The following is a 24,292-nucleotide window of genomic DNA, read 5'->3' as shown; positions in this document are numbered from 1 at the left end:
CATATTGATACTGTATAAAAGTGATCTTTAGATTTTAAACTTTTTTATTAGTATAAATAAGTTTTGAAATTGTGTGACGCGTTTCAATACACAATATCCATGTAATAGAATACGTAGGTGCGGAATATAGGGCCAATAAATTAAAGAACAGAGAAAAATTATAATAGGTAAAAATAAATCAAAGAATAGAGAATTGTGGGGTCATGATAAAATTTTTATATAAGTTTTCAAACAGTCCGATATGTGTCTTGGGTCGACTCGATATTTTTGTGCTGGTAACTAGCACTATTACGAAGAATAGGAATATCTTGATATGAACCAGTTTTCCTCATTTATATTGCAACATGACGTCAGTCAGACACCTACGCAAACCATTTCCTGTTGTTCATTCATAAAAATGAGAATCTAGTGAAACACGATGCCGGGAAAGGGTAGCGGTAAGTTTCACCTTACACATGTAGATTTATATTTCTGACAAAGTTTAGGATTAGAAGATGTTAGAAAAACTCACAGGTACAGTAAACTTCATAGCTAAAACAGTGATTCAACTGTCTGTCAGTCTGACTTGTTTATACTTGTGACTGTGCATATCCAGCCAAAAAGTATATGTTGGATAAACGTCAGCAGATGTTAAGGGGACAGCAAGGATTTGTATCTGACTATTCAAATCCTTGAGGGGACAGCAATCAACCAAGAAAATCAATTTATAATAAAACAATCTGCGGTTTACATTTACCTAATGTTAGATCTGTCAGAGAGCGGCTAAATCTGAAAATTGGTCCAGAAACAGAATCCCAAAAGGGATTACCTGCAAGTGATCCTAACCAAATCATATCTTCGTGTCATATGATTTTTTACATGTAGAATGTAACAAATGTACATCATATGTTTTCGAAGCATCCATATTCCATTGGTTTTAATTAACTCATATATAAAAATAAGAAGATGTGGTATGATTGCCAATGAGACAACTCTCCACCAGGGACCAAATGTTGTAGAAGTAAGCAATTAAAGGTCACCATAAGGTCTTCAACAATGAGCTAAACCTACACTGCATAGCAAGCTATAAAAGGCCCTGTATTGACAAATGAATGACGGGAAAAAAACATTAAGTCTTCCTGTATTTGGAACAACAACAACACTACAACATTATAAATGTCAAACTCATGCAAATTCGCTTTTAAAGACATACACCACAATTTTCATTAAACCTGCCTGTTCAGCCATTTTTTCTAATATAAAAATATGTGTCACTTAAAATTCTAAAGTGTTACATGAAACATCAACCTCAAGTTATTTAGTTAATTTTAGTACTGAAAAGTATTGGAATAAAAACTTTTTATGATTTACGAGAACTATGATTTTTGAAAACATTCATTTCCAGAATGTCCTAAGTCAGGAACCTGATGCTCAGTGGTTGTCGTTTGTTGATGTGGTTCATAAGTGTTTCTCGTTTTTTATATAGATTAGACCGTTGGTTTTCCTGTTTGAATGGTTTTACACTAGTCATTTTTGGGGCCCTTTATAGCTTGCTGTTCGGTGTGAGCCAAGGCTCCGTGTTAAAGGCCGTACTTTGACCTATAATGGTTTACTTTTACAAATTGTGACTTGGATGGAGAGTTGTCTAATTGGCACTCATACCACATCTTCTTATATCTATGTATTGTCATTTCCTATCTGCATATTAAATTATTATTATTAATCTTATTTGTGAGCCTGCGACTTCTATCGCAGAAAGCTCGACATAGGGATAGTGATCCGGCGGCGGCGGTGGTGGCGTTAGCTAACTTCTTAAAAGCTTTATATTTTAGAAGGTGGAAGACCTGGATGCTTCATACTTTGTATATAGATGCCTTATGTTATGAAATTTCCGTCTTTCATATGTCCATTGTCCTTGACCTTATTTTCATGGTTCAGTGACTACTTGAAAAAAAAGTTAAGAGTTTTTGTAATGTTAATTTCTTTCTTATTATGAGTAATAGGAGAACTATATTTAGTATGTGCATACCTTGCAAGGTCCTCATGCCAGTCAGACAGTTTTCATCTGACCTCGACCTCATTTCATGGATCAGTGAACAAGGTTAAGTTTTCATGGTCAAGTCCATATATCAGATACTTTAAGTAAAATATCTACTATTATTATTTGGTGTATGGAATGAGTGTAAGGTGTACATGTCCAACTGGCAGGTTTCATCTGACCGTGACCTCATTTTCATGGTTCAGTGGTCAAAGTTAAGTTTTTGTGTTTTGGTCTTTTTTTCTAATACTATATGCAATAGGTCAACTATATTTGGTGTATGGAAATAATTTATGATGTACATGTCAGTCTCACAGGTTTTATTTGACCTTGACCTTATTTTCATGGTTCATTACTCAGTGTTAAGTTTTTGTATTTTGGTCTGTTTTTATTAAACTATAAGCAATAGGCCTAGGTCAACTATTTGTGTTGTATGGAATGATTGTAAGGTGTACATGTCTATCTGGCATGGTTCATATGACCTTGACCTCATTTTCATGGTTCATTGGTCAATGTTAAGTTTTCATGGTTAAGTTTGTTTCTTAGATACTATAAGCAATAGGTCAACTATAATTAATGCATAGATTGATTGTAAGGTGTACATGTCTGTCTGGCATGGTTCATATGACCTTGACCTCATTTTCATGGTTCATTGGTCAATGTTTAGTTTTCCTGGTTAAGGCTGTTTCTTAGATACTATAAGCAATAGGTCAACTATATATTTGGTGTATTGAATGATTGTAAGTTGTACATGTATTTCCCGTTTGGTTTATCTGACCTTGACCTCATTTTCTTGGAAAATGTTAAGTTTGTGTGATACTTGTAGTAAAGCTTTATATTTTAATAGGACTATCAACATAAATTCAATGGTCAGTAAAGAAGGCGAGACATTTCAGCGTGTGCACTCTTGTTACTTTAAGAAAACATATATTAAATGCCATTTTAATAACATCCAAAAATCATGAAGTTGTAGGAAACAGTAAAAAAATATGCAGTAAGCGTTTACAAATAAATCTAGGCATATCAAAACATTCAAAAGAACATGCTTTTAAAATGCCAGTACATAAGTGAATAAACTCAACAATGGAAACCTTCAGCCATGAAAATTTTAATTAGGATGTATACGAAACATACATGTATCACACGAGAATACACAATCTTCTGATTAGTGCCTTTTCCCTAAAAAAATTGATGTCACATAAATGTCACCCAAAATATCAACGTCACAATGTCTTATGACAAGTTTTCCCTTTAATAATCCCTGGCAATTAATTCATAAAACTAAATGAGATTGGAAACTCATCTATCCAGATAGGTCAGGAATAAACTTTAAAAATATAAACATTTGGTGGATTATACTTTAGTTTATAAACATATGTTTTGTAATCAACCATTTGAAAATTACTTAGATTGACTAATTGAAATATTGTAGTTTTTTATAACTAGATCTTAAAATGATATTCATGCATCTTTTTGCACATACATTTACACTCCCGATCTATGACGACTACTTAATGATGAATTGTAATTGATTTTGACACCTCATGCTGCATTTTTTATGAAAAACTAAAAGACTGACTTACTTCATGGTCCAACCTGAAAATCATGACTTTTAAGCTCTCAATATTCATGATATTATTTTTTTCTGTGGTTTCTTACTGTCCCTTTTGATGACAATCCTGGTGGATAGTTGTCTCATTGGCAATCATACCATTACCACATATCCTTATTTATATATGGACTCAGCTGGTACTTAAATGCAGCATAATGAAAACCAGTCATGAATATCCAATATTTAGTGGATTATACCTCAATTCAGATACATAATTAGTCCACATTTTAAAAAAAATGCAGCAAAGGATGTCAGAAGCAATTACTTGTATGTCATTCTTGAGTACTCATCAAAGCTAAAGATGGTACAGTATACATGTACATTGTTTATGTGTAATACCATGCCTGAATTTTGTTTGAAAACAATGGTCTATATATCTATATACATCAAGTTGTGTATTTGGGGGTGGGGGCAGCATCCATGGAAAGGGACTTAATTGTCAAAATTCTGAGGGTGGCAAAACATTTTATTTTCCCAAACATACGCCTTTCCTGAATCCATCACTGGGATTACACATGAAATGAGGTACATTGTACAATGTATATTCCATGATTTAATGGTTATTATTGACATGTCAGGGGACACATTTCACACATAACCAGAATGATAAGTTATTATAAATCTACACTTCGAACATAGCTTGAATGCATGGGCTATATTAGCTCGATTGAGCAATTAAAAACACTTCCCATTGACATAATTAAAATGAAATACCAATTTTTGCATTAATACTTGGTAGTGTAGTGTAAAACTTTAAAGCCATATTAAAGAAACGTATTGAATACTACTGTGTATAAATTTTAACTTTTTTCATGAATTTTGGGAGGATTATTTAATTGATTTTTTTCAAATTAAAAGTACAATTTATTGCAAAATTTACTTGTCTGTTTCAAAGTATACTGTCATACTTTTATTATAAAACATATATATTCTAATTTTTGAAAATGTAATCATCTAGCTAGTGGGCTTTGAGAATCTAGAAATTATTAAAAACCTGTGTAATTTGCAATTGATAGCTAGCATATAGTCTCTGGATGAAAAGAGATGAAATTTTTAAAACAACATGAGTGCTATAAATTTATTATGTTATTACTAAACATCATCAATCATCACTATTCATTGTATTAAATTGTTTGAAATAAATCTGCCCTTTTGAGCAAGTTTAATTGACTAAAAGGTTTATTGAATTGAACATTGTATTACATGTATATATATTAAGGGTCCAGAAACAGCCAAATTTGCCAGACATAGTTGACAGATTCTGAAATGCAAAAGAATTATTTAATTAGTATTGGAATTTTTGTCCAGAAAAAAAAAAGTAACAAAAAAAGTTAATTCAGTCATCCCGATTTCATTGCAATTGAGGTTTTTAAACACCATTTTGAACTTATTATTGTGTGCAAAGTTTTCAGGTAAAGAAACTAAAACCCAAAGGGTCCCTCAACGACTGTTTAGATACCCTTGGGAGATATTGGTAATTATCCCTAATCACTTTTCTGTTTACCTGTGTTCACACCTGAGAAAATGTATAATTGATTAAGTTACTTGTTATTTAAAAACTTTTTAGCAAGTCTGCCTATAGTTCCAGTTTTAAACTTTCTGTAGAGAAAGAGGAAGTCGGAAAGAACAACATACCTTTGACAGGAAAACTGGCCATCCTAGTCAATAAAGATCGGAGTGGAATGCGCCTGTATAGGTTCAAAATCACAGTCTTGACAGACTTGCTGTATCATGTTTATAATGATGAACTACAGTAAATTGTACTTAGACCACTTTCTCACCCAGCCCCCCCCCCCCCCCCCCCCCCCCATTGTATACCTAATAAAAACAATCCCTGTATTGTATATTCGAATTCGTACTTTATAATCACTGATAATCAACATGAAACTTCAAGGTTTCATATGTTTTCTCAAAAATTGAAAGTAGTAATTTTAAGCTATTTATACTAGAAAATTAATTCCAATTTTAAGGCGTTTTAAAGGCATTCCACAAATCATTCTTAAACGCTTTTACAAAAAAAGTAAATCTTTTACATGTTTTAGTTGCCAACTTTCCCTATTGTTCTATTCTGCGGTCATCTATCCCTCTGAAACTTGCTATGTTGGAAATCACCATTAATTTATCAACAAAATGATGCATGATAGGCTTACCTTTATATTAGGATTTCATTTTATGGCAGGTCAGACAACCCCTGAATAATAAAATGCCAAATGTTAGGAACCGAATGGGTTTGAGGGTGGCCTGTTGCATGGTTAAATTTCTGTCTTTATCCAACATTCAATTGTTTTCCAGTGGCAGTCCAAATTTCCCTCTCTTCATCTCTGTTGTCCCACATTGCAAAACCCATCTATTGTGTTGCATATAAATAGTTTCTGGTCCTGAATATGCTTACATGTATAATTGCCACTGGATGTTAAGCTACGAACAATCAATTAATCATTCCCAAAAAAAATGAAAGATAAGTATGTTGTGTTAAGTTAAAGTATATAGATATATGCTTTACAGAGACAATCACTTGTAGTGGCAAAATTATATTTATCAGTTCTTCACTTCCAAATAATAAGCATGTGATGTGATAAGTGTCAAACTTAATTTTCATAAATCAAATAAAGTGAAAACAGAGTCTTACTTTACACAATTTTTCAAGTTCAAGTTAAAAAAATACAATGAAATTTTATGACAGAAGTGAGTGACCCATTTTACCCAATTTGAATCATAATGACTTGTAGTTAGTTATAGAATGAAAAGCTAATATATACCTTACATACACCCCTTATACTGATATATATGTCAACATGTAAGTATACCATAGATCAGGACACAATTGTAAAAGGCCAATAAGGATTTGGCCTACAAATGTTTTTTCTTTTGTCAGGTATACTTGTTTATAGTGATAATTTATGTTTAGAATGATTTGAAATTTAATTCAAATGTCAGCTTATATTTGCAATTGTGTCAGTTTTTCTTTGCAATAGCTTGATCATTTTGTTATATTTTCCTGTCAATGTATTTTCATTTTATACATTATTTTACCTCATTTGGGCATTTGTTGTGCATGAAATCTTTGTCAGTATCTTGATCAAAGGTATGAATATTTTTATTGGGATAAGCTTAGATGGGCTTTGCTCATTTTTGAAGGCTGTACAGTGACCTATAGAACTTAATTTCTGTGTCATTTGGTCTCTTGTGGAGAAGTGTTTCATTGGCAATCATACCACATCTTCTTATTTTTATATAAGATAAATGTGTTGACTTGATTGAATAGATATATTTTTGTGGGTGGGTTGCATAATGTCCATATAATAAGGATACAAACCAATGCTTGAAAAATGTCAAGCTAACACAAAAACATGGACCTGGGTGTTACCGTCATAGAGTAGGAGAAATATACAGATAACATAGCAGTGTGAAATCTTTATAGTTTCTTTCCCTTTTTATACGACCGCAAACAATTTTTGCAGTCGTATATTGGTATGACGTTGGCATCGTCGTCGTCCGAAGACACATTGGTTTTCGCACAATAACTTTAGTTTAAGTGTATGGATCTCTATAAAATTTTACCATAAGGTTCAATACCACAAAAGGAAGGTTGGGATTGATTTAAGGGGTTATGGTACCAACAGTTAAGGAATTAGGGGCCAAAAAGGGGTCAAAAATAAGCATTTTTGTTACTTCCAGACAATAACTTGTGTTTAAGTGTATGGATCTCTCTGAAATTATACCACAAGTTTCCATACTACAAAGGGATGGTTAGGATTGGCTTTGAGGGGTTATGGCTCAAACCGTTTAGGAATTAGGGGTAAAAAAGGGAAAAAAACAAGGGTTTCTTGGTTAATGGACAATTTAAAAGCAGTGTAAGGGAGGTAATCCAAAAACAAAATTGTACAATGTTGGATTACCTCCCTTACACTGCTTTTAAATCGTCTATTTAAGACTTTTATGATGTATTTAAATTGGTAATTATGGTTGCAAACTCCATTGGAAATTTGAATTGAGATTATGACCATATCTTGAGGGAAAGAATATTTTTTTTGGAAAGGGGGGGGGGGGGCAATTTTTATTTCATTTCAGATTTCAGAAATTAAAAAGAATATTTTTTTTTGTTCAAAAAAGGGGGGGGGGGGTAACAAAAATTTGGGGGTCAATGCGCAACAGCATAGTGTATTTCACAAAAGCAAAAAAAAAGGGGGGTAATTTTTTTGGTTTTTTTTGTTGGGGAGGGGGTCAATTCGCAACAGCATAGTGTATTGCACAAAAGCAAAAAATTGAATATAAATTCAAATCATATAACCAATTCTAAGTTCTTTGACTACAGTTATTCGGTGTCAGAAACCTACATGTAGGTTTTATATGAATTGTTAGTTTTAGGCATCGACCATTTATCTTTTGTGTTGAGGGGGATGAGTTTTCCTTCAGATCCACATAATTTTGCAACTTTAGAATTAATAAATAATAAGCACTAAAAGTCTATTGTTTTCAATAACATACAGGAACAAAAAATTTTGAAACGATCCAATGTTGAAGCAAACAAAAATAAGATTTTTCGCACAAGCTGAGACAAAATTAATAAACATAATTATGAACATTTAGCCAAAGGAAGTTATAAAAAGGGTCTGACAACGCACTGTTTTATGTTTTATTGTTTTTTTTTTCAGATTTTTTTGGGGGGGGGGGGGGGGGGGGGGGGGGGAGAGGGGATCAATATGGATTTGCTGTATTGTGTAACATACATGTTCAAAATTTTGAGGAATGAATTTCATAAGTCGAACCAGTGATTATAAAAACAGAAAGTAAAACAGAGCCTAATTAGCCTGGTGTGGAAACAGGATGTAAATTTCAATCAGATCTTTAACAATCAGATCTTTAAATTGTCAATGCAAATTTTCAACACAATGCTTATACTTTTCATTTTATATATATATTTATGACTTAATGATGTGGATTTATTGATATTTGTGGATTGAGGTAAAATTGTATTTTTGTGGATACTTGATTTTGTGACTTTGCCAAAAGTCTGCATAGTGCATACAAGCCTAAACCTTGTAGAAATGTGTACTTCATTGAACATGCAATTTGTTGTTCTCAGATACTCATAAAATCAGCAAAACTTGGTATCCCACTAAAAGCATAAAACTGAATATCTGGCGAGGAAGCAAGTACATGTATAGCATCTGCTGATAAAAAAAAATCAGAAATAAGCTTAAGTTGAATCTAGTTATATGTATGGAAAAAAAATCAAAATTGTCTACCTATCACAGACCAGACAAACAGATGTCTAAATGCAGAATCTACTTGAAACATTTAGTGACAGATGTTTTTCACATCAAGCACTTAAATAATAAGTGGAAAGCATTAAAAAAGTAAGACACAACTCTTTTAACCAATTATCCACCAAGAAAAATGACAAAGACATAATGTAGGAAATTGTTTCTTAAAAACCTAAGATGAGGTTAATTGAATTTACATGTCACATTTAATGAATATTTTGTATGTAAACAGGAAGTTTAGAGCAACTGGTACAGGAAATTAATAATTACTACAACATATGTCTGGGGGCAGTTATGATTTTGAAGTGAAGTGGGAAATAGTTAGTTTCCTATCTTGCCCTTTGTGTTAGTTAGTGATATTTATTTTGTACATTATTGGATTGCTTCATTATTACAATTGTAAATGGAAGGTTGTCATAATGAAAAGTGCTTTCAGAGAAAAAGGTAGGGCCACAGTTCTAATTTAATTTTCTTCTTGGTTACTTGATTACACACTGTGCACTATCAAATATTGATTTTTCTCAGGAAACTGAGTATTGACAACTGTACAGTGTAATTGCTTTCATTTACTTTTGCTTGCTTTTAGAATATACACTAGTTTTTGTAAAAGTAAAAAAAAATCCTTGGAAATTTATATTCCTGGAATCCAGAAGAGGTGCACATTTTAATATGCAATATTTATGCCCTCTTTGTTGAAAATGATGGGTTTTATGTTATCAACACTTCCTACTTTCATGACTTTATAATGATGAATTATTTCAAATTGTGATGAAAATTAATGAAATGATATACAACTTTCAAATACTATGAATTGACAATGATTAATGAGAATGATCAATTAAAATGCAAAATTGTATCAAGATGTCACTTTATGAAAGACTATTTTTCATTTTATGCTCATTAAAACAGTGATCTTTCCAGGCAGTACTTTCAAAATATAGCACCATGGAATGTGAAATAACACTTTTATCCTAGAATCATAGAACCATATTTTATTTTATAATACATTTTATTATGAAATCTTGCACCATGATACATACCATTGTGGTATAACGGCCTGGGAAGAACTGCTGGGAGAAAACTGATGTAAGAAAAAACAAAAATTAAAATTATGATGTGATTTAATGTACGGGCACAACAATTGTTGCCACACATTAACACAAACAAAAATGTTAATTTTGTATTTACAACAAAGCAGATAATATCAATACTCTGTATTTGTATAACATTGTTTGTCACCAAATAAGTTGGGATTGAACCCATTAATATTGTGTGTCAACATTTCCAGTAATCATTTTAATAGATTAACCAGATTAACTCACTTCCTGTGTTTAAACATTTAATATTTGTTTCTCTTTTAGGAGATGATAAGGCCGAATCAGATGATTCTGGCAAATTATCAGCCGTGAGAGATAACCAACCCCAGCAGAGAAACAGTGCAGTTATGAGTAATCATCGTTTATATCGTTCTGCAGTCAGACCATTCTTTTGTTGTGGAAGTCAGTTTTCACTTAACAGCATTTCTGAATTTATTGAAATTCCTACATCATCAATGGAAGCAGAGGAGACTGAATATGTAGATATAACAGATGATGAAGATGAAACAGAGTTGATGAACTCCTTATCTATAGAAGATGAGGATCAGGCAAGCATTAAAGTTGTCCCTGAGAAAGTTTCTCCTAGACAAACAAATTCAAGACGGAAAAAGTCAGAAAATACTCAAGATAAAGGAACTACGAGGAAGAAATTTTTTACATTAAAATTACGTGGGCGTCTTCAAGTGCCAAAAAACACCCGTAAAAATGATGAACAAGAGGAAATCAGTACTGAGAAGTGTGTTTGTACATCTTTTCGTAGAACAGATGAAGTAGGTGCTACAGCATCTGGTAGCTTGGGAGCTACAGGATCTTTAACTTGGACAAGTAATCCTTTTTATTCAGAAGAAAGGGTCCAGTCTCGTCCAAACTCTGTATGGGGTCAAACAGATCTTTTTCTCCTATCTCAAAGAATTAATTTTGATGAACTTTATCCAACAGAAGATATAGATGAACAACGTATCGCCCAAAGGGCGAGGGAAATGGAAGAAGGCATTGATGTTAATGACGTTTGGGTGAAAGCTCCTGTACTTGGTGCTGTAGGTGGCAGTGTTGAACCCTGTCACCATCGTGGATCTTGTTCAAGAATAAATAAAAAAAGAGAAGACTTTTATGGAGAAATATCATATCCTCAAGTAAGAGGAACATTCTTGCCAAGGACATTGATGACTTCAAGTGAGATGATGGCATCCCGTGAACTGTTGGCTAATCCACACTTAAATAGACCAAGAAGTCAACCACTACAGTCACATTCACAAGTTGATTTCATTCATTGTTTGGTTCCAGACATAAGTGCTATAACTAACTGCAGCTTTTACTGGGGTGTGATGGACAGATATCAAGCAGAGCAGCTGTTGGATAATAAACCAGAGGGTACATTCCTATTACGTGATAGTGCACAGGAGGATTACTTGTTCTCTGTCAGTTTCAGACGTTATGGTAGATCTCTACATGCTCGCATTGAACAATGGAATCATAAATTCAGTTTTGACAGTCATGATCCTGGAGTATTTGCTTCAGAAAGTGTATGTGGTCTCATTGAACACTATAAGGATCCTAATTGTTGTATGTTTTTCGAACCAATGTTGACTATTCCACTTCACAGAAATTTTCCATTTTCATTACAACATCTATGTCGTGCTACTTTAAGTGACAGAATTACATATGATGGCATTAATTTTCTTCCATTACCCAGATCTCTGAAAGAGTACCTCACTTATTATCATTACAAGCAAAAAGTGAGAATTCGAAGATTTGACTTGAATGCATGAGATTTATAGATTGGGTAATACCAAAAGATCTCTTAGCAATTGTATTCCATCATCCACACAATCACATTGATATTAAAAGTATGTTGATTTGAAATTTCTTGTTTAAGATTGAAATCATCGCTGGTAAAGCCCCAAAAATATATATGTCTGTTTCATGCCTCCAGATCAACCTTATGTTTGATTGTTGACCCTAATACTTTTTATTGCCTTGCTAAAAAAATATTCAAGAAATAGCATTTTGTGTCTTTTTCTGGAGACTCCAATTTTGTAATAAAATTAACCAAAATGACGTGAAAATGATGTCAAGATTGGAAATTGCAATGATGTTCATTATTATTATAAGGAATAAGATTGGGAGAACCAATGTTTTTCTTGATTTTGTGGATGAGAATTTTTGTTTTGTCCCAATGATCCATAAACATTGGTACTCGCAAAGTAAAGAAAAGTACTCCAGGCATGCCAGGCACACATTTTGTCTACTGTAGTACTTAAACCAGATGAGGGATACGAATTACTTGCATCTTATTTTTTACATGATATACTATTTTTCATCATTAAGATATTATTTTTCATAATCCTTATAACTTGAGGTTGTGATCACTTATTGTGTGTATATATTTACCTACTAAAGACAACTTTTCCCTATCTTTCTTTGCTAATAAAGGCCTTAAGAAATTATTCCTTGATTAATCTCTGATACTTTGAACATTTACCATCTACCTCAGTTTTTAGCTCATCTGGCCCTTGTGCTAATGTGAGCTATAAGCTATCATTTGCTGAACATTGTCTGGCAACTGCTGTCTGTTTTAAGGCAGTAGGCCTTGCTAATTAAAAATTTTTCCACTCGTTTAATTTTTCCTATATTTACACCATTGAAAGGGTATTAATGTGTCCTATTTTAATCAAAGTTTGCCAAAATGGTGTTTTGAAAGTCTTCATGAGTCAACAGAGGCAGTCATTGATTCAGATTGGAAGGAGCAAATAAAGGATAAGTTTCCCAGATCGGTGATCATGATGATTCAGGAATATTTCTAAACTTTTCAATACTACTTAAGTATATATTCAGGTAAATTTAAGAACACAAAGTCATATCAGCATTAAACTTAGTCTGAATCAAAATTTAATTTATATACATGTATTGTAAAATTTAAGTTATTCATTGTTATATAATTATACATGTACATATATTTATTATCAATTGTTTTAAAAGTTAATTTTGTACAGTGAATAGGCTGGACTGCATCAAAAGTATTTTCTATTTAATTTATAACAGTGTTATGAATGTTGGAAAATGTGAAACTGACTCCCTTTTCATAAACCTCAGATTTTTAACATGTTTAAGGAACCAGTTTTAGCACAATCATTTCTGTAATTCCTGTAAGGTCATAATCAAATCTATTTGGCTTTTACATGAAACCATTTGGAGAAGTACAATGCATGTATTAATTGTGTATATTAAGCTTTACTAAATTCATATTTTAGATTGTTTCCTCTATCTCCAAGGCAGTGTTTCTTTAAATTAAAAAATCCAGACTGTTTACTTTAATATGTGACCCTTTTGTTTTTCGGGCTGTTCCTTTAAGGTATACATATTAGATGACAATTGGTGAGAGAGAGACAAAATTTTTAAAAAATGTTAGTGGTGGTTGTTTTAGCTGAGAAATCTTCTGTTGATGTTTATTTGGAATTGTTGTAAAGCAGGGGCGGATTCAGGCAGGGGCGTGGTGGACATGCGTCCCCCTAAAATTTGCAAAGCATGGGTTGTCCTCAGCTTAAAGAATATTTCTTTAATTTTACCTCAAAAATAATTTAAGTTTGCGCATCCCCCCCCCCCCCCCCCCCCCCCCCCCCCAACCTAAAATCCTGGATCTGCCCCTGTAAACATTTTATAAAGGAATGTTGACTTACATTACTGTTAGAAGATCTGTTATGTCAAGGTTTCTTCAAAAAGAATATGTGATTTGAGCATTTTAAAAATCATGATTTTAGTCCTGTCAGAACAGATTTTTTTTTAACACTGAAAAAATTGAAGCTTATTACCTCAACATAAAAGAATGTAAATATCTTATTTTCTGTTTCCTAATTATTTCTATTTCTACATATGTATTGTTAAGTATTTACCTATCAGATTCTGCAAAATTATGTTTTTAAAACACCTGTAGTCATGGTAGTAATGGAACTAATTTAATGTATCATTTATAGTTTCCAACGGTATACTTCTTAAATTGTGACTTTTTAAGTCTATTGTGATTCAGTTTTCCCCATTAAATTTCACAAATGAAAATTTATGTCAATGTTTTTCAGCATTATTTGATTCATGTCTCATGGTTTCTAATCTATGGCCTGTGAGAGGTAAAATAAAAAGGTATTTTTAATTCATTATATTGGGCTCCACCTTTCAAAGAATTTCAGACCAGCAGATTTTGTGTAAATTTTCATATAAATGGTTGAAAAATTGCTGTAGTTGTATTATGTTACCCTTGGTGATATCCATTTATTGTAAACAGTGGTGCTTATTTGTTTTGTAGATTTAAATTCATTTCATTGTAAGTTGAAAGTTACGTATACATTTATTAAATTATATTATTTACAAGAGTTATCTTTCTTTCCATTAGGTAGTCAAACAAATGTACAACTTTATGGCACTTGATTAAACATTCCATACCATTTGGAAAAATCATCAATTTTTGCACTTTCAGTGATTTAAAATGGAATACTGTGTGGGCGTCATAGTTCTGTCAAATGTCATTTGATCTATCCAAAAGACATTTAAACTGTTTATTAGGGCCAGGTTAAAAACCTGGAATCTTTGATAAGTTTCTACACACAGTTCTGTAGTTATGGAGACACATATATCTACTGTTCACATTTCTACAACACATTTGAAGGTGATATTTTTGGTCGTTTGTATATTAAAAGGAACACCTGTGTACCATGCACCATGAATCCAAAATATTAATGCCGGTGTTTATCAATAACACTATAATCACACAAAAAGGTTTTCAGATCATGTACCAACAACCCAATCCAGATTAGAAATTTCTATGATGTATGTTAACAGTCTTCAATAATTAATATGACAGAGTTAAATTAGTTTGTTAAAGATTAGTCTTATTGGCAAGTAGCAACTATGAACTGTTGACCTCTTGCTATTATATCTGGGTTTTTTGTCAAGCCATCTTCACTAGCTAAGGGTTAAAGTCCATCCAAGAGGAGAGGGTTGGATCGTAACCCTTGGCTAACAAAGATGTTTTCAAGCCTGAGACAAATGTCTCAGAAAATGAGATGCTAATCTGGTGGTGTTGACATTAACTATTTTTGATAAAGCCTTTTATTTCAGAAGGTATAGTAGAGCTGGATAAGACACATGCCTTATGGTCTGCGGTTTCTGTCTTATACATGTTCATTGTCCATTATCTTATTTTCATGATACAGTGACTTCTTTCAAAAAATATACTAGTAGGTTCTTTATCTCATGATTTTTGGGTAAAGATTGCATGAAATGCAATTAAAACTCTATGGTACTGACTTTGATATCTATATCTTCCAAGGTTTATCACTAGCTTTGATAGTTCAACAAAATAGTGCAGTGAAGTGATCATTATTTAGATCCTATCCAGTCAATGTCATGCAATTTATTGATAATATGTTATACTTTGATATTTTAAGTTACAATATGATGTGTATTTGAATTACCATACTTGTCAAGAAAACATTTTATAGTCCCCTACCGACGAAGTCAAAGGGGACTTTAATTTTGCACTCCGTCTGTCTGTCTGTCCATCCGTCAGTCCGGCAAATCAGTTTGCCACATTTTTTTTCTTCATGCGTGAAGATATTGATTTGATATTTGGTGTATTATTTAATCATGACAAGTTACAGATCAAGTTCGAATTTTGTTCCGGTCTGATGATTTTGTGCAGTTATGGTCCTTGGACTTAGAAAATTCACTCATATAATCAGTTTTCCGCATTTTTTTTCGTCATGCTTGAAGATATTGATTTGATAATTGGTATATAGTTTTATCATGACAAGTTACAGATCAAGTTCAAATTGTGTTCCGGTCTGATGATTTTGTGCAGAGTTATGGTCCTTGGACTTAGAAAATATTCACTTTAATAATCAGTTTTCCACACTTTTTTTTCGTCATGCTTCAAGATATTTACTTAATATTTGTTATATAGTTATATCATGACAAGTTACAGATCAATTTCGAATTTTTTTCTGGTCTGATGATTTTGTGCAGAGTTATGGTCCTTGGACTTAGAAAATTCACTCAAATAATCAGTTTTCCGCACTTTTTTTTTCGTCATGCTTGAAGATATTTATTTGATAACTGGTATATAGTTTACACCATGACAAGTTATAAATCAAGATAGCATTTTGTTCCAGTACAATGAATTTTTAACCAGTAGCGGACTATGTATTGCCATGCAATACTCTCAGAATGCTTGTTTTATCAAAAATTACATAAGTAATGCATGGTGTATGAATCTGTTATAAAAATAAGTTCAACTACAATGTACAATCATAAACAATGAAAAAAAGTAAAATAACAAAAATACCGAACTCGAAGGAAAATTCAAATCGGAAAGTCCCTTATCAGATGGCAAAATCAAAAGCTCAAACACACCAAACGAATGGAAACAACTGTCACATACCTGACTTGGTACAGGCATTTCCTTATGTAGAAAATGGTGGATTAAACCTGGTTTTATAGCTAGCTAAACCTCTCACTTGTATGACAGTCGCATAAAATTCCATTATATTGACAACAACGTGTGAACAAAACAAACAGACAAAATAGGTAAAAACGTCAAAAATAGGGGTACAGCAGTCAACACTGTGTTATAATCTTAATCACTATAAAAACAAACAAATATATCAACAAAGAAAAACAAAATGGCATATAGACAAAGCACATAAGCAAAAATGAAAGACAAGAATACAAAAAATAACCACAGCACAACAACACATTGGCGGGATGCATAAGTACCGAGCCACACCAAAAGGATATTACCAAAAATGGACTAAACAGTAAAGGTTAATATTTTACAAAGACAAATAAAAGAACACTACAACACGTAATTAAGATGATAAACAACGTCAGTACCTAGAATCTATACTTTAAGACCATCATGTATTATTTGTGAAGTTGATACAGAATATCTATCAACTAAGTCTTGGTATCTTTAAAAAAAGGACGAGACGTTCTTTGACATAACCCTGGTTCATCAACTTTCTGCTCAGACACTGGTGACGTTTTATAAAGTCTGAGTTTTATTTAGAAATTAGCAAAATTGCAAAATGAAAGCAATCTTTACCCTTCAGTGCTCACAAGCACTTTGATTTCAGTTATTAAATGTTATAAGAACTTTTTTTGGTGTTTAAAATCATTGCAGGTTAACATGTCTTCATTTGACTGATTGTGAGATGTACATATCTGTCTTACATGGTTTGTCAGACCTTAACTCCAATTTCATGGTGTATAATTCATAATTTTTAAATACATGATTCCAGAAATTTGACCTTGATCTTACAGATTCAAAAAAGAAATTGATCATAATCAGCGAAGCATGTAAGACATTTCAGTGTGTGCACTCGTTTTTGTGTCTTGTTATGTTGCTGTCTTATTGACATCTTTAATTCATTTGGAAATAAAAATCTGTGTTCATAGGACTTACTTAATTTTAATGTCCAAAAATAGTGAATTGGAGTCAAAACCCCAATTTGGCATATAATTTAATAATTGCATATCAAAATGAGCATATGCATACTAAGTTCAAATTAAACAAAAAAAAACACTCTTTTACTGATCAGATTTCTGCAAATATAACAAAAAGAAACATTTAATGTTAACCGTATGATATCTTCAATCATTTCCAGTTCGTTACAAGATGAACTTAATTTCCCTAACCAAGATATATGCCAAGGATTTTGCCAGGATTTCGGAAGAACAATCTTGAGAGATTTTGTCTCTAACGATATCAGTGAACTAAAATCCAATTCAGTATGAAATAAAAGAAAAACTGAATCAAGTTGTAAGTAGCTAGTGTCTACTTTCGTCTTCTTATCCTGAACTGTTCAGGGACTTTCATCTTAACTGTGAAGACTAAGAAGGTTGTAAAAATGCGTAGAATAATTAAATAAAAGTCAAAAGCTAAAGGAGCAATACAAAATCTTGTTGATGACAATGAGTATTAATAGTCACTTAAATGGTGACGACAGTCTCAAGTGAGTCAGGATATTTAGTTGTAATAATAATTTGATTATAAACAATGTTTAAACTTTTTTTTAAAGTAGTGGATAAAACGAATTATAGGGTGTACTAGTACATCAATTAGACAGCAACTCAACAACACAGTGGAACAAAAAAATGACATCCAGATGTACGGTATTCAAAAACTGATAATACTTTACATGCAAATTTTTACACTAGGTGCTAACCAAAGTTCTCCTGATATCATGGAGAATTGGTTCTTTCTCATATTAGTACTCGCATGTCGGCTAGGTCAAAGCCAATAACAACTAATAAAAATATCATGTATCTAAGACTAAAATATCAATCAGTACACATCCAACACCTAATGGATTTAATGTAAAGACGTCATTAACCGTCTGAGAAAAATACGACCTTGTGCAATGCCAAAAAAAAAACCAGGTATCGGCATATGAGGCCCCTCATGGGGGTGTCCAAGTAAACACATAACATCAAATTTGTTGCCAATATAATCACATAATCATTAATTATTTTTTTAAACAAGATAATCAAATAATCAAAAATACAGTCCTAGATTATAAAATAATCAAATAATCATGAAATATTTGGTTTGGTAATCAAATAATCACTATAAAAACGTCCAAGTAATCACATAATCAAAAACCCCATGAGAAGGCTCACATATTGTAGAACCGTGAACGTGCATACGTATATAACAATGATATGTAGGTTAGTTTAAGATTATAATTTACTGATAACAAAATCAATATTTATACGAATAAAAACGATATTCAAAGATCTAATTACAGTGTTGAATTGGTAACCTTTTAGAATTATATGAAAATAAGGAGTTGTGGTATTATTGCCAATGAGACAACTATCCACCAACATGCAAAGTTCAAATGAAGTGGATGTTAGCAATTATAGGTAACCGTACGGCCTTCAGCGATGAGATAAACCCACAGGCACTTGTCTCTGTAAAAAAAATTACCTATATACTAGTACTTTAATATAAAAGAAGGTACCTAACTCGCTCGTATATTTGAGAAATGTCACCCGGTCGCGAACTTCCGTTATATTTCGATTCTGCGGTTATCTATCCCACTGAAACTTGTTATGTCGTAAATCTACATTAACTGAATTATCTGCAAAATGGTGTATAACACGCCCATTTCTGTTGTCGGAATCATTCGTAATAGGCCTTCCAAAGTCTGCCTCATATCTTGACATACATCTAGAAATTGACAATGAGGGTCGGTTTCAGTGGGATAGACAACCACAGAATCGGATTATAACGGAAGTTCGCGACCGAGTGACATTCTCAAATATACGAGTTAGGTACTTTGTGTTATATTAAAGTATAATTTTTTTTTCAGATAAAACTGCCTGTGGAAAAACACATACCGTATAATCGGCCCCGACATGAAAAATATGAAACAATTCAATTGAGAAAACTAACGGCCTTATTTATAATTGTATCTAAAGGATCGATAAGCTTACCCTGGCCTTTTCTAAATTATATGGTGGCCGGTTAAGGCCATTTCGCGTTTTCGCCCTTCATATTCTATAGGGCGAAAACGCGAAAACGCGAAGTCGAAAACGTGAAAACGCGAAATATTTTTTCTTTCCGATTTCGCGATTTCGCGTTTTCGCCTTTTTCGCGTTTGGCGTTTTGTGATTTATGATGTTGAAAACTTCTTTTGGTGTCAAAAGACAGTCATCAAATATGACTAGAAGATTTGAATGTAACATGAGTCCGATGATGATTGTCTCATAGTGTTTAATGTATAATAATTATATGAGACTAATTAAAATGAATAGAGATAGAACATTATATAGTGCGTTAACTCGTATCAAGAATTTATCTAAAAAAAAACTGAAAATTCTGCCTTTCTACCCTAAATAAAATATTTAAAGTACTTAAACTTAAATACAACAGATTTGACAGATAATAGCGCTTAAAAAATAGTCTAAAATTGATACTATAATCAGCAATCTGACTCACAATTACAAAAAATAAAATCTGGAGCTGTGGACAGTAAACTGATGCATTTTAGTAATGGTCCCATATTTTGCGTAATTCTTGATCTGCAGTTAACGCACTATATAATATTCCATCTCTATTCATTTTAAGTAGTCTCATATATATGTTAATCAAAAATTTAAAAAATCAAACTTTCAAAAAGCGAAATAATCAAAACTGCACGTTAAGTTTGGTACTTTTAAAGTTTGATCAAATATCTAAATTATCAAATTTAAAAACGATATTTAGAATTTAAAAATTTTAATTATTTGGTAAAAATTTCAAAATTTCAAAACTTTTAAAAAATTTGGAATTTTGATATTTTAAAACTTCAAAAATCTAAAATTTCAAAATATTTTGAATTGATATATGTTACACGGACCAAAATGCTCATATAAAATAAATGTATTTAAAGGATATATGCAAGGCGCGGTACATAAGAAATACTAGCAATCTTTCAAAAAACGTCTCGTAAAAAGACGAAATAGACAAATATTTGAAAATACAAAATATGCAATTTTTTTATTTGTTGTTATTGCCTTTGAACTAACTGTCAGTAACTGAGAGTACTCTCACATCTATACTTTGTGTCTTTTTGTTGTTGTTACCCTGCCACGTCCGGTCTGTGTTTTTGTAAGCTGTTTTTCTTCTTTGTATCGATCTGATGAGTAAAGCCCTTTTCAACTGATTTTTATAGTTTGTTCGTACACTATGTTGTGATGTAACACCGGTGTCCCAGGTTAGGGTTTAATCCCGCCACATTCTATATGTGTCTGTCCCAAATCAAAAGCCTGTAGTTCAGTAATTGTCGTTGGTTCATGTCTGTCATATTTGTTTTTCGTAATATGTTTTGTTATAAATTAGGCCGTTAGCTTTCTAAATTGAATTGTTTCATATTTTTCATGTCGGGGGCTTTTATGCCCGACTATACGGTATTGGGTTTTCTCATTGTTGAAGGCCGAACGGTTGCCTATAATTTCTTACGTCCACTTCATTTGAACTTTGGTGGATAGTTGTCTTATTGGCAATCATACCACATCTCTTTATTTTTATACTAAACAGAACTAACTGACTTACTAAATTCGCAACATAAACAACGGGGAAAAAAAAACTAAAAACAAGATTACCAAAACACTGGGGCTTAATTTCACAAAAACCTGGCTGCACAAATCTGTTTCAGAGGAAACCAATAATTTCTTATAAAAGAAGCGGGAACTTACAATTGTTGACTACAAACCTTAAAATAATTAATATGCGAGAAATCACGAAGTCGAAAACGCGAAATCACGAAGTCGAAAACACGAAAACGCGAAGTCGAAAACACGAAAACGCGGAAACGCGAAAACGCGAAATTGGAAAGAAAAAATATTTCGCGTTTTCGCGTTTTCGTGTTTTCGACTTCGCGTTTTCGTGTTTTCGACTTCGTGATTTCGCGTTTTCGTCCTACAGAATATGAAGGGCGAAAACGCGAAATGGCCTCAACCGGCCACCATAAAATTAAGTTTTCTACAGATACAGCCAAACGTGCAAACCAAATCTTTGTATCTATCAAAGAATTTGATAAAGTAATTTGTGATAACGATTGATTGATTGATTGATTGGTGTTTAACGCCACTTTCAACACTATTGTGCTATTTCTTGGCGGTCAGTTTTTATTGATGGAGGAAGCCGGAGTGCCCGGAGAGAACCACCGACCTTCGGTAGGAAAACTGACAATCCTAAACACCGTAAGATGGTGCCAAAGTAATACACCCCCACCCCCCCCCCCCCCCCCCACACACAAAAAAAAAGGAAAATTAACAATAGGGAACGAAAAATCGTAAATTTTTGTGTAGAGTTTCCCATGTAAAACTGAAATATCTAAATCTAGGATAGGACAGTTATTACCATTTATATCTGACTTATTTAAAGTAACCTCCTTTGGTTAAATTTCGGCAGTACATTTAGAAAATTCTTGATTATTTAAGGAAAAAATATCATTAAGATAACGGTAAGTGTTGTTGAATTTATTAATTAAATGGAATTAAGACGGGTCTTTACTGAGTTTGACCATAAACTGTGAATCATAACAGTACAAGAACAATTCTTTTATTAGAGACACAATTGGTGCCCATAGGAATACCTACAACCTGTCGATAAACTTTATTGCAGAAACGTACATAAATGTTGTCAAGGAGAAAATTAACAGGTTCGATTATCTAAGCACACCTCCAGTAAGTATGTCTAGCATATTTACCTTTCTCATTAGAGGAGAAGGCTTTAAATGAGTTGCAGCAAACATATTTGCAATCAGATTTTTTAAACATATATAAGTCTGTTATTGTTAGCAAAAGTTCAATTATATTTGATGTATGGAATGATTGTAAGGTGTACATTTCCGTTAAACGAGATTCATTTGATCTTGATCTCATTTTCATGATTCATTCTCAATGTTTAATTTTATTGGTCAAGTTCATATGTCGGATACCATAAGCAGTATGTAAACTATATTTGATATGAATTGATTGTATAAGGTATACATGTCCTTCTTACATGGTTCATCTGACCTTGAACTCATTTTCATCGTTCATTGGTCAATGTTAAGTTTTCTTCCTTAGTATCTAAACTTGACCTTATTTTCATGGTTCATTAGTCGATGGTAACTTTTCGTGGTAAAGTCGGTTTCTCGGATATTTTGATATGAATAAACTTAACATAAAGGATAGAAATATGATATCAACACGTAAAATCTGGGACTGTTATACTTGTCCCATGTAAAATATATGACATTTACTGCATCATGTAAAGTCTCTTGTTTTGAACATGTTTCATTATGGTACTAATTGTATACGTAAAATGGCTAACAGACATCTTAAGTGTGATATTTTGATTTATATAGAAGTAAGGTGTGTTATGATTGTCAACGAGACAACTGTCCACCAACGACCAAACAGTTTCCATGACCCAATACGTCATGATACGACGACGGGACCAATTCATAAATTCATGTATTAATCACAGAATTCTTTTTTGAAAAATTTGCACTTTAATAGAGTTGTCTTTCTATTATCGGGAAAAGGTTACGTTTTGTTTGTGAAGTCAGTAATTTCAAAATTGACAAAAATAATCAACCGAGCTAAAAGAAAATATGTTGCTTTTTGTACCGTTCAATGTTGTTTACCTTACTTCTCCTTTTATTTATATTCGAAAACACCAACCACGATTAAAGTTAGGAAACAACTCTGTCTTGTGCATACAATATGGAATATCTTTATTCTTTGACCATATAAAATGTGAAGAGTGCTCTAATCAAAGTAATTTTTCATACATCATGGGAAAATTTCACCTAGCTTATCCGCCGACACAATCGGATGTTTATCAATGAAAATAGGAGACGCAGACTTATCGAAGCGGCTTGGAAGAGGACCGATAACCACGGTTTACAATATATTGGAGTGTTTCCATACATCTAATAGAAAAAATGAAAAAAAGTGAACAATTGGAAATTCAGTTTAACAGTTTAAAAATGACCGAACTTATTAAGTGTAAGTAAGTAGGAAAGTATATATTATAATAAAAAAATTTGAGAGCTTCTATTATAGTAGTCTCAGTTCAGTGGCGGATCCAGGGGGTTTCCGGGGGTTGGAACCCCCCCTTTTTTTGGACGATCAATGCATTTGAATGGGGATATTTGGTTGGAACACCCCTTTATCCTGGGTTGGGAACCCCCTCTTTTTAAAATGGCTGGATCCGCCCCTGCAGTTGAGTGTCCACTCGTATATATACAAATTAAAAGTTTAATGCCATAGGAGAAATAATAAGCTCTTACAACCGACTATATACAACATCTAGATATATGCGCACAAGCATAATAAAAATAATTAAATGACACAAGAGTTTGTAACCAGCCAAGGGGTCTGTAAACGTAATTCAGTAAGATGACACCACGACAGACAAGTGTTTTGACTGAAAGCTGTAATATACAGAAACTTTGAGCCTAAAAGAATTACAGGGCTTATGAAAATATGCAGTGTAACTTTTGTTCTAACTTCCTGTGTTAGAGTTTAATTGAACCGAAGACATGCATACAGATGAATTGTGACTTTTTTGCCTATAATATATAAGTTACACTTTGGACCAATATATATTCATGTATTAGTCTCAGATTACATCTTTACTTCCGCAGTCAGAACATGGAACCTGGGAATAGTATAATATAGTATGTCCTGTGAATAGTATAATAGTATGTCCCAGTCAGAATCAATTCATGAAGGTGTAGAGATTTTTCATAGCCCACACAATTTCATT

The 24,292-nt window shown here is 32.6% G+C and overlaps 1 protein-coding gene across 3 annotated transcripts; it reads left to right on the top strand.

Annotated features, from left to right (window-relative positions):
* Nucleotides 1-353: 353 nt before the first annotated feature.
* Nucleotides 354-14,355, top strand: LOC127698394 (suppressor of cytokine signaling 5-like). Of its 3 annotated transcripts, none has more exons than XM_052201847.1 (2): nucleotides 354-437; nucleotides 10,258-14,355. In XM_052201847.1, exons 1-2 carry the CDS (start codon nucleotides 419-421, stop codon nucleotides 11,760-11,762), a joined length of 1,524 nt encoding a protein of 507 aa, XP_052057807.1. In that variant the 5' UTR covers nucleotides 354-418; the 3' UTR covers nucleotides 11,763-14,355. The 3 variants fall into 3 exon arrangements, with proteins under 3 accessions (XP_052057807.1, XP_052057808.1, XP_052057806.1); XM_052201848.1 differs by lacking the exon at nucleotides 354-437 and adding an exon at nucleotides 473-513; XM_052201846.1 differs by lacking the exon at nucleotides 354-437 and adding an exon at nucleotides 8,488-9,340.
* The last annotated feature ends 9,937 nt before the right edge of the window (nucleotides 14,356-24,292 follow it).

This window comes from Mytilus californianus, unplaced genomic scaffold (genome assembly GCF_021869535.1).
Source record: "Mytilus californianus isolate M0D057914Y unplaced genomic scaffold, xbMytCali1.0.p SCAF_4, whole genome shotgun sequence".
Taxonomy (NCBI): domain Eukaryota; kingdom Metazoa; phylum Mollusca; class Bivalvia; order Mytilida; family Mytilidae; genus Mytilus; species Mytilus californianus.
Note: the sequence above shows the minus strand (reverse complement) of the source record. Positions and strands in the feature narration are given on the sequence as shown.

Excerpts from the sequence above, each read along its gene's own strand:
- LOC127698394 (XM_052201846.1), top strand. The coding sequence starts at position 9,316 with ATGAAAAGTGCTTTCAGAGAAAAAG. Across the intron at positions 9,341-10,257 it reads AAGTGCTTTCAGAGAAAAAG|GAGATGATAAGGCCGAATCA; the intron begins GTAGGGCCACAG and ends TTTCTCTTTTAG.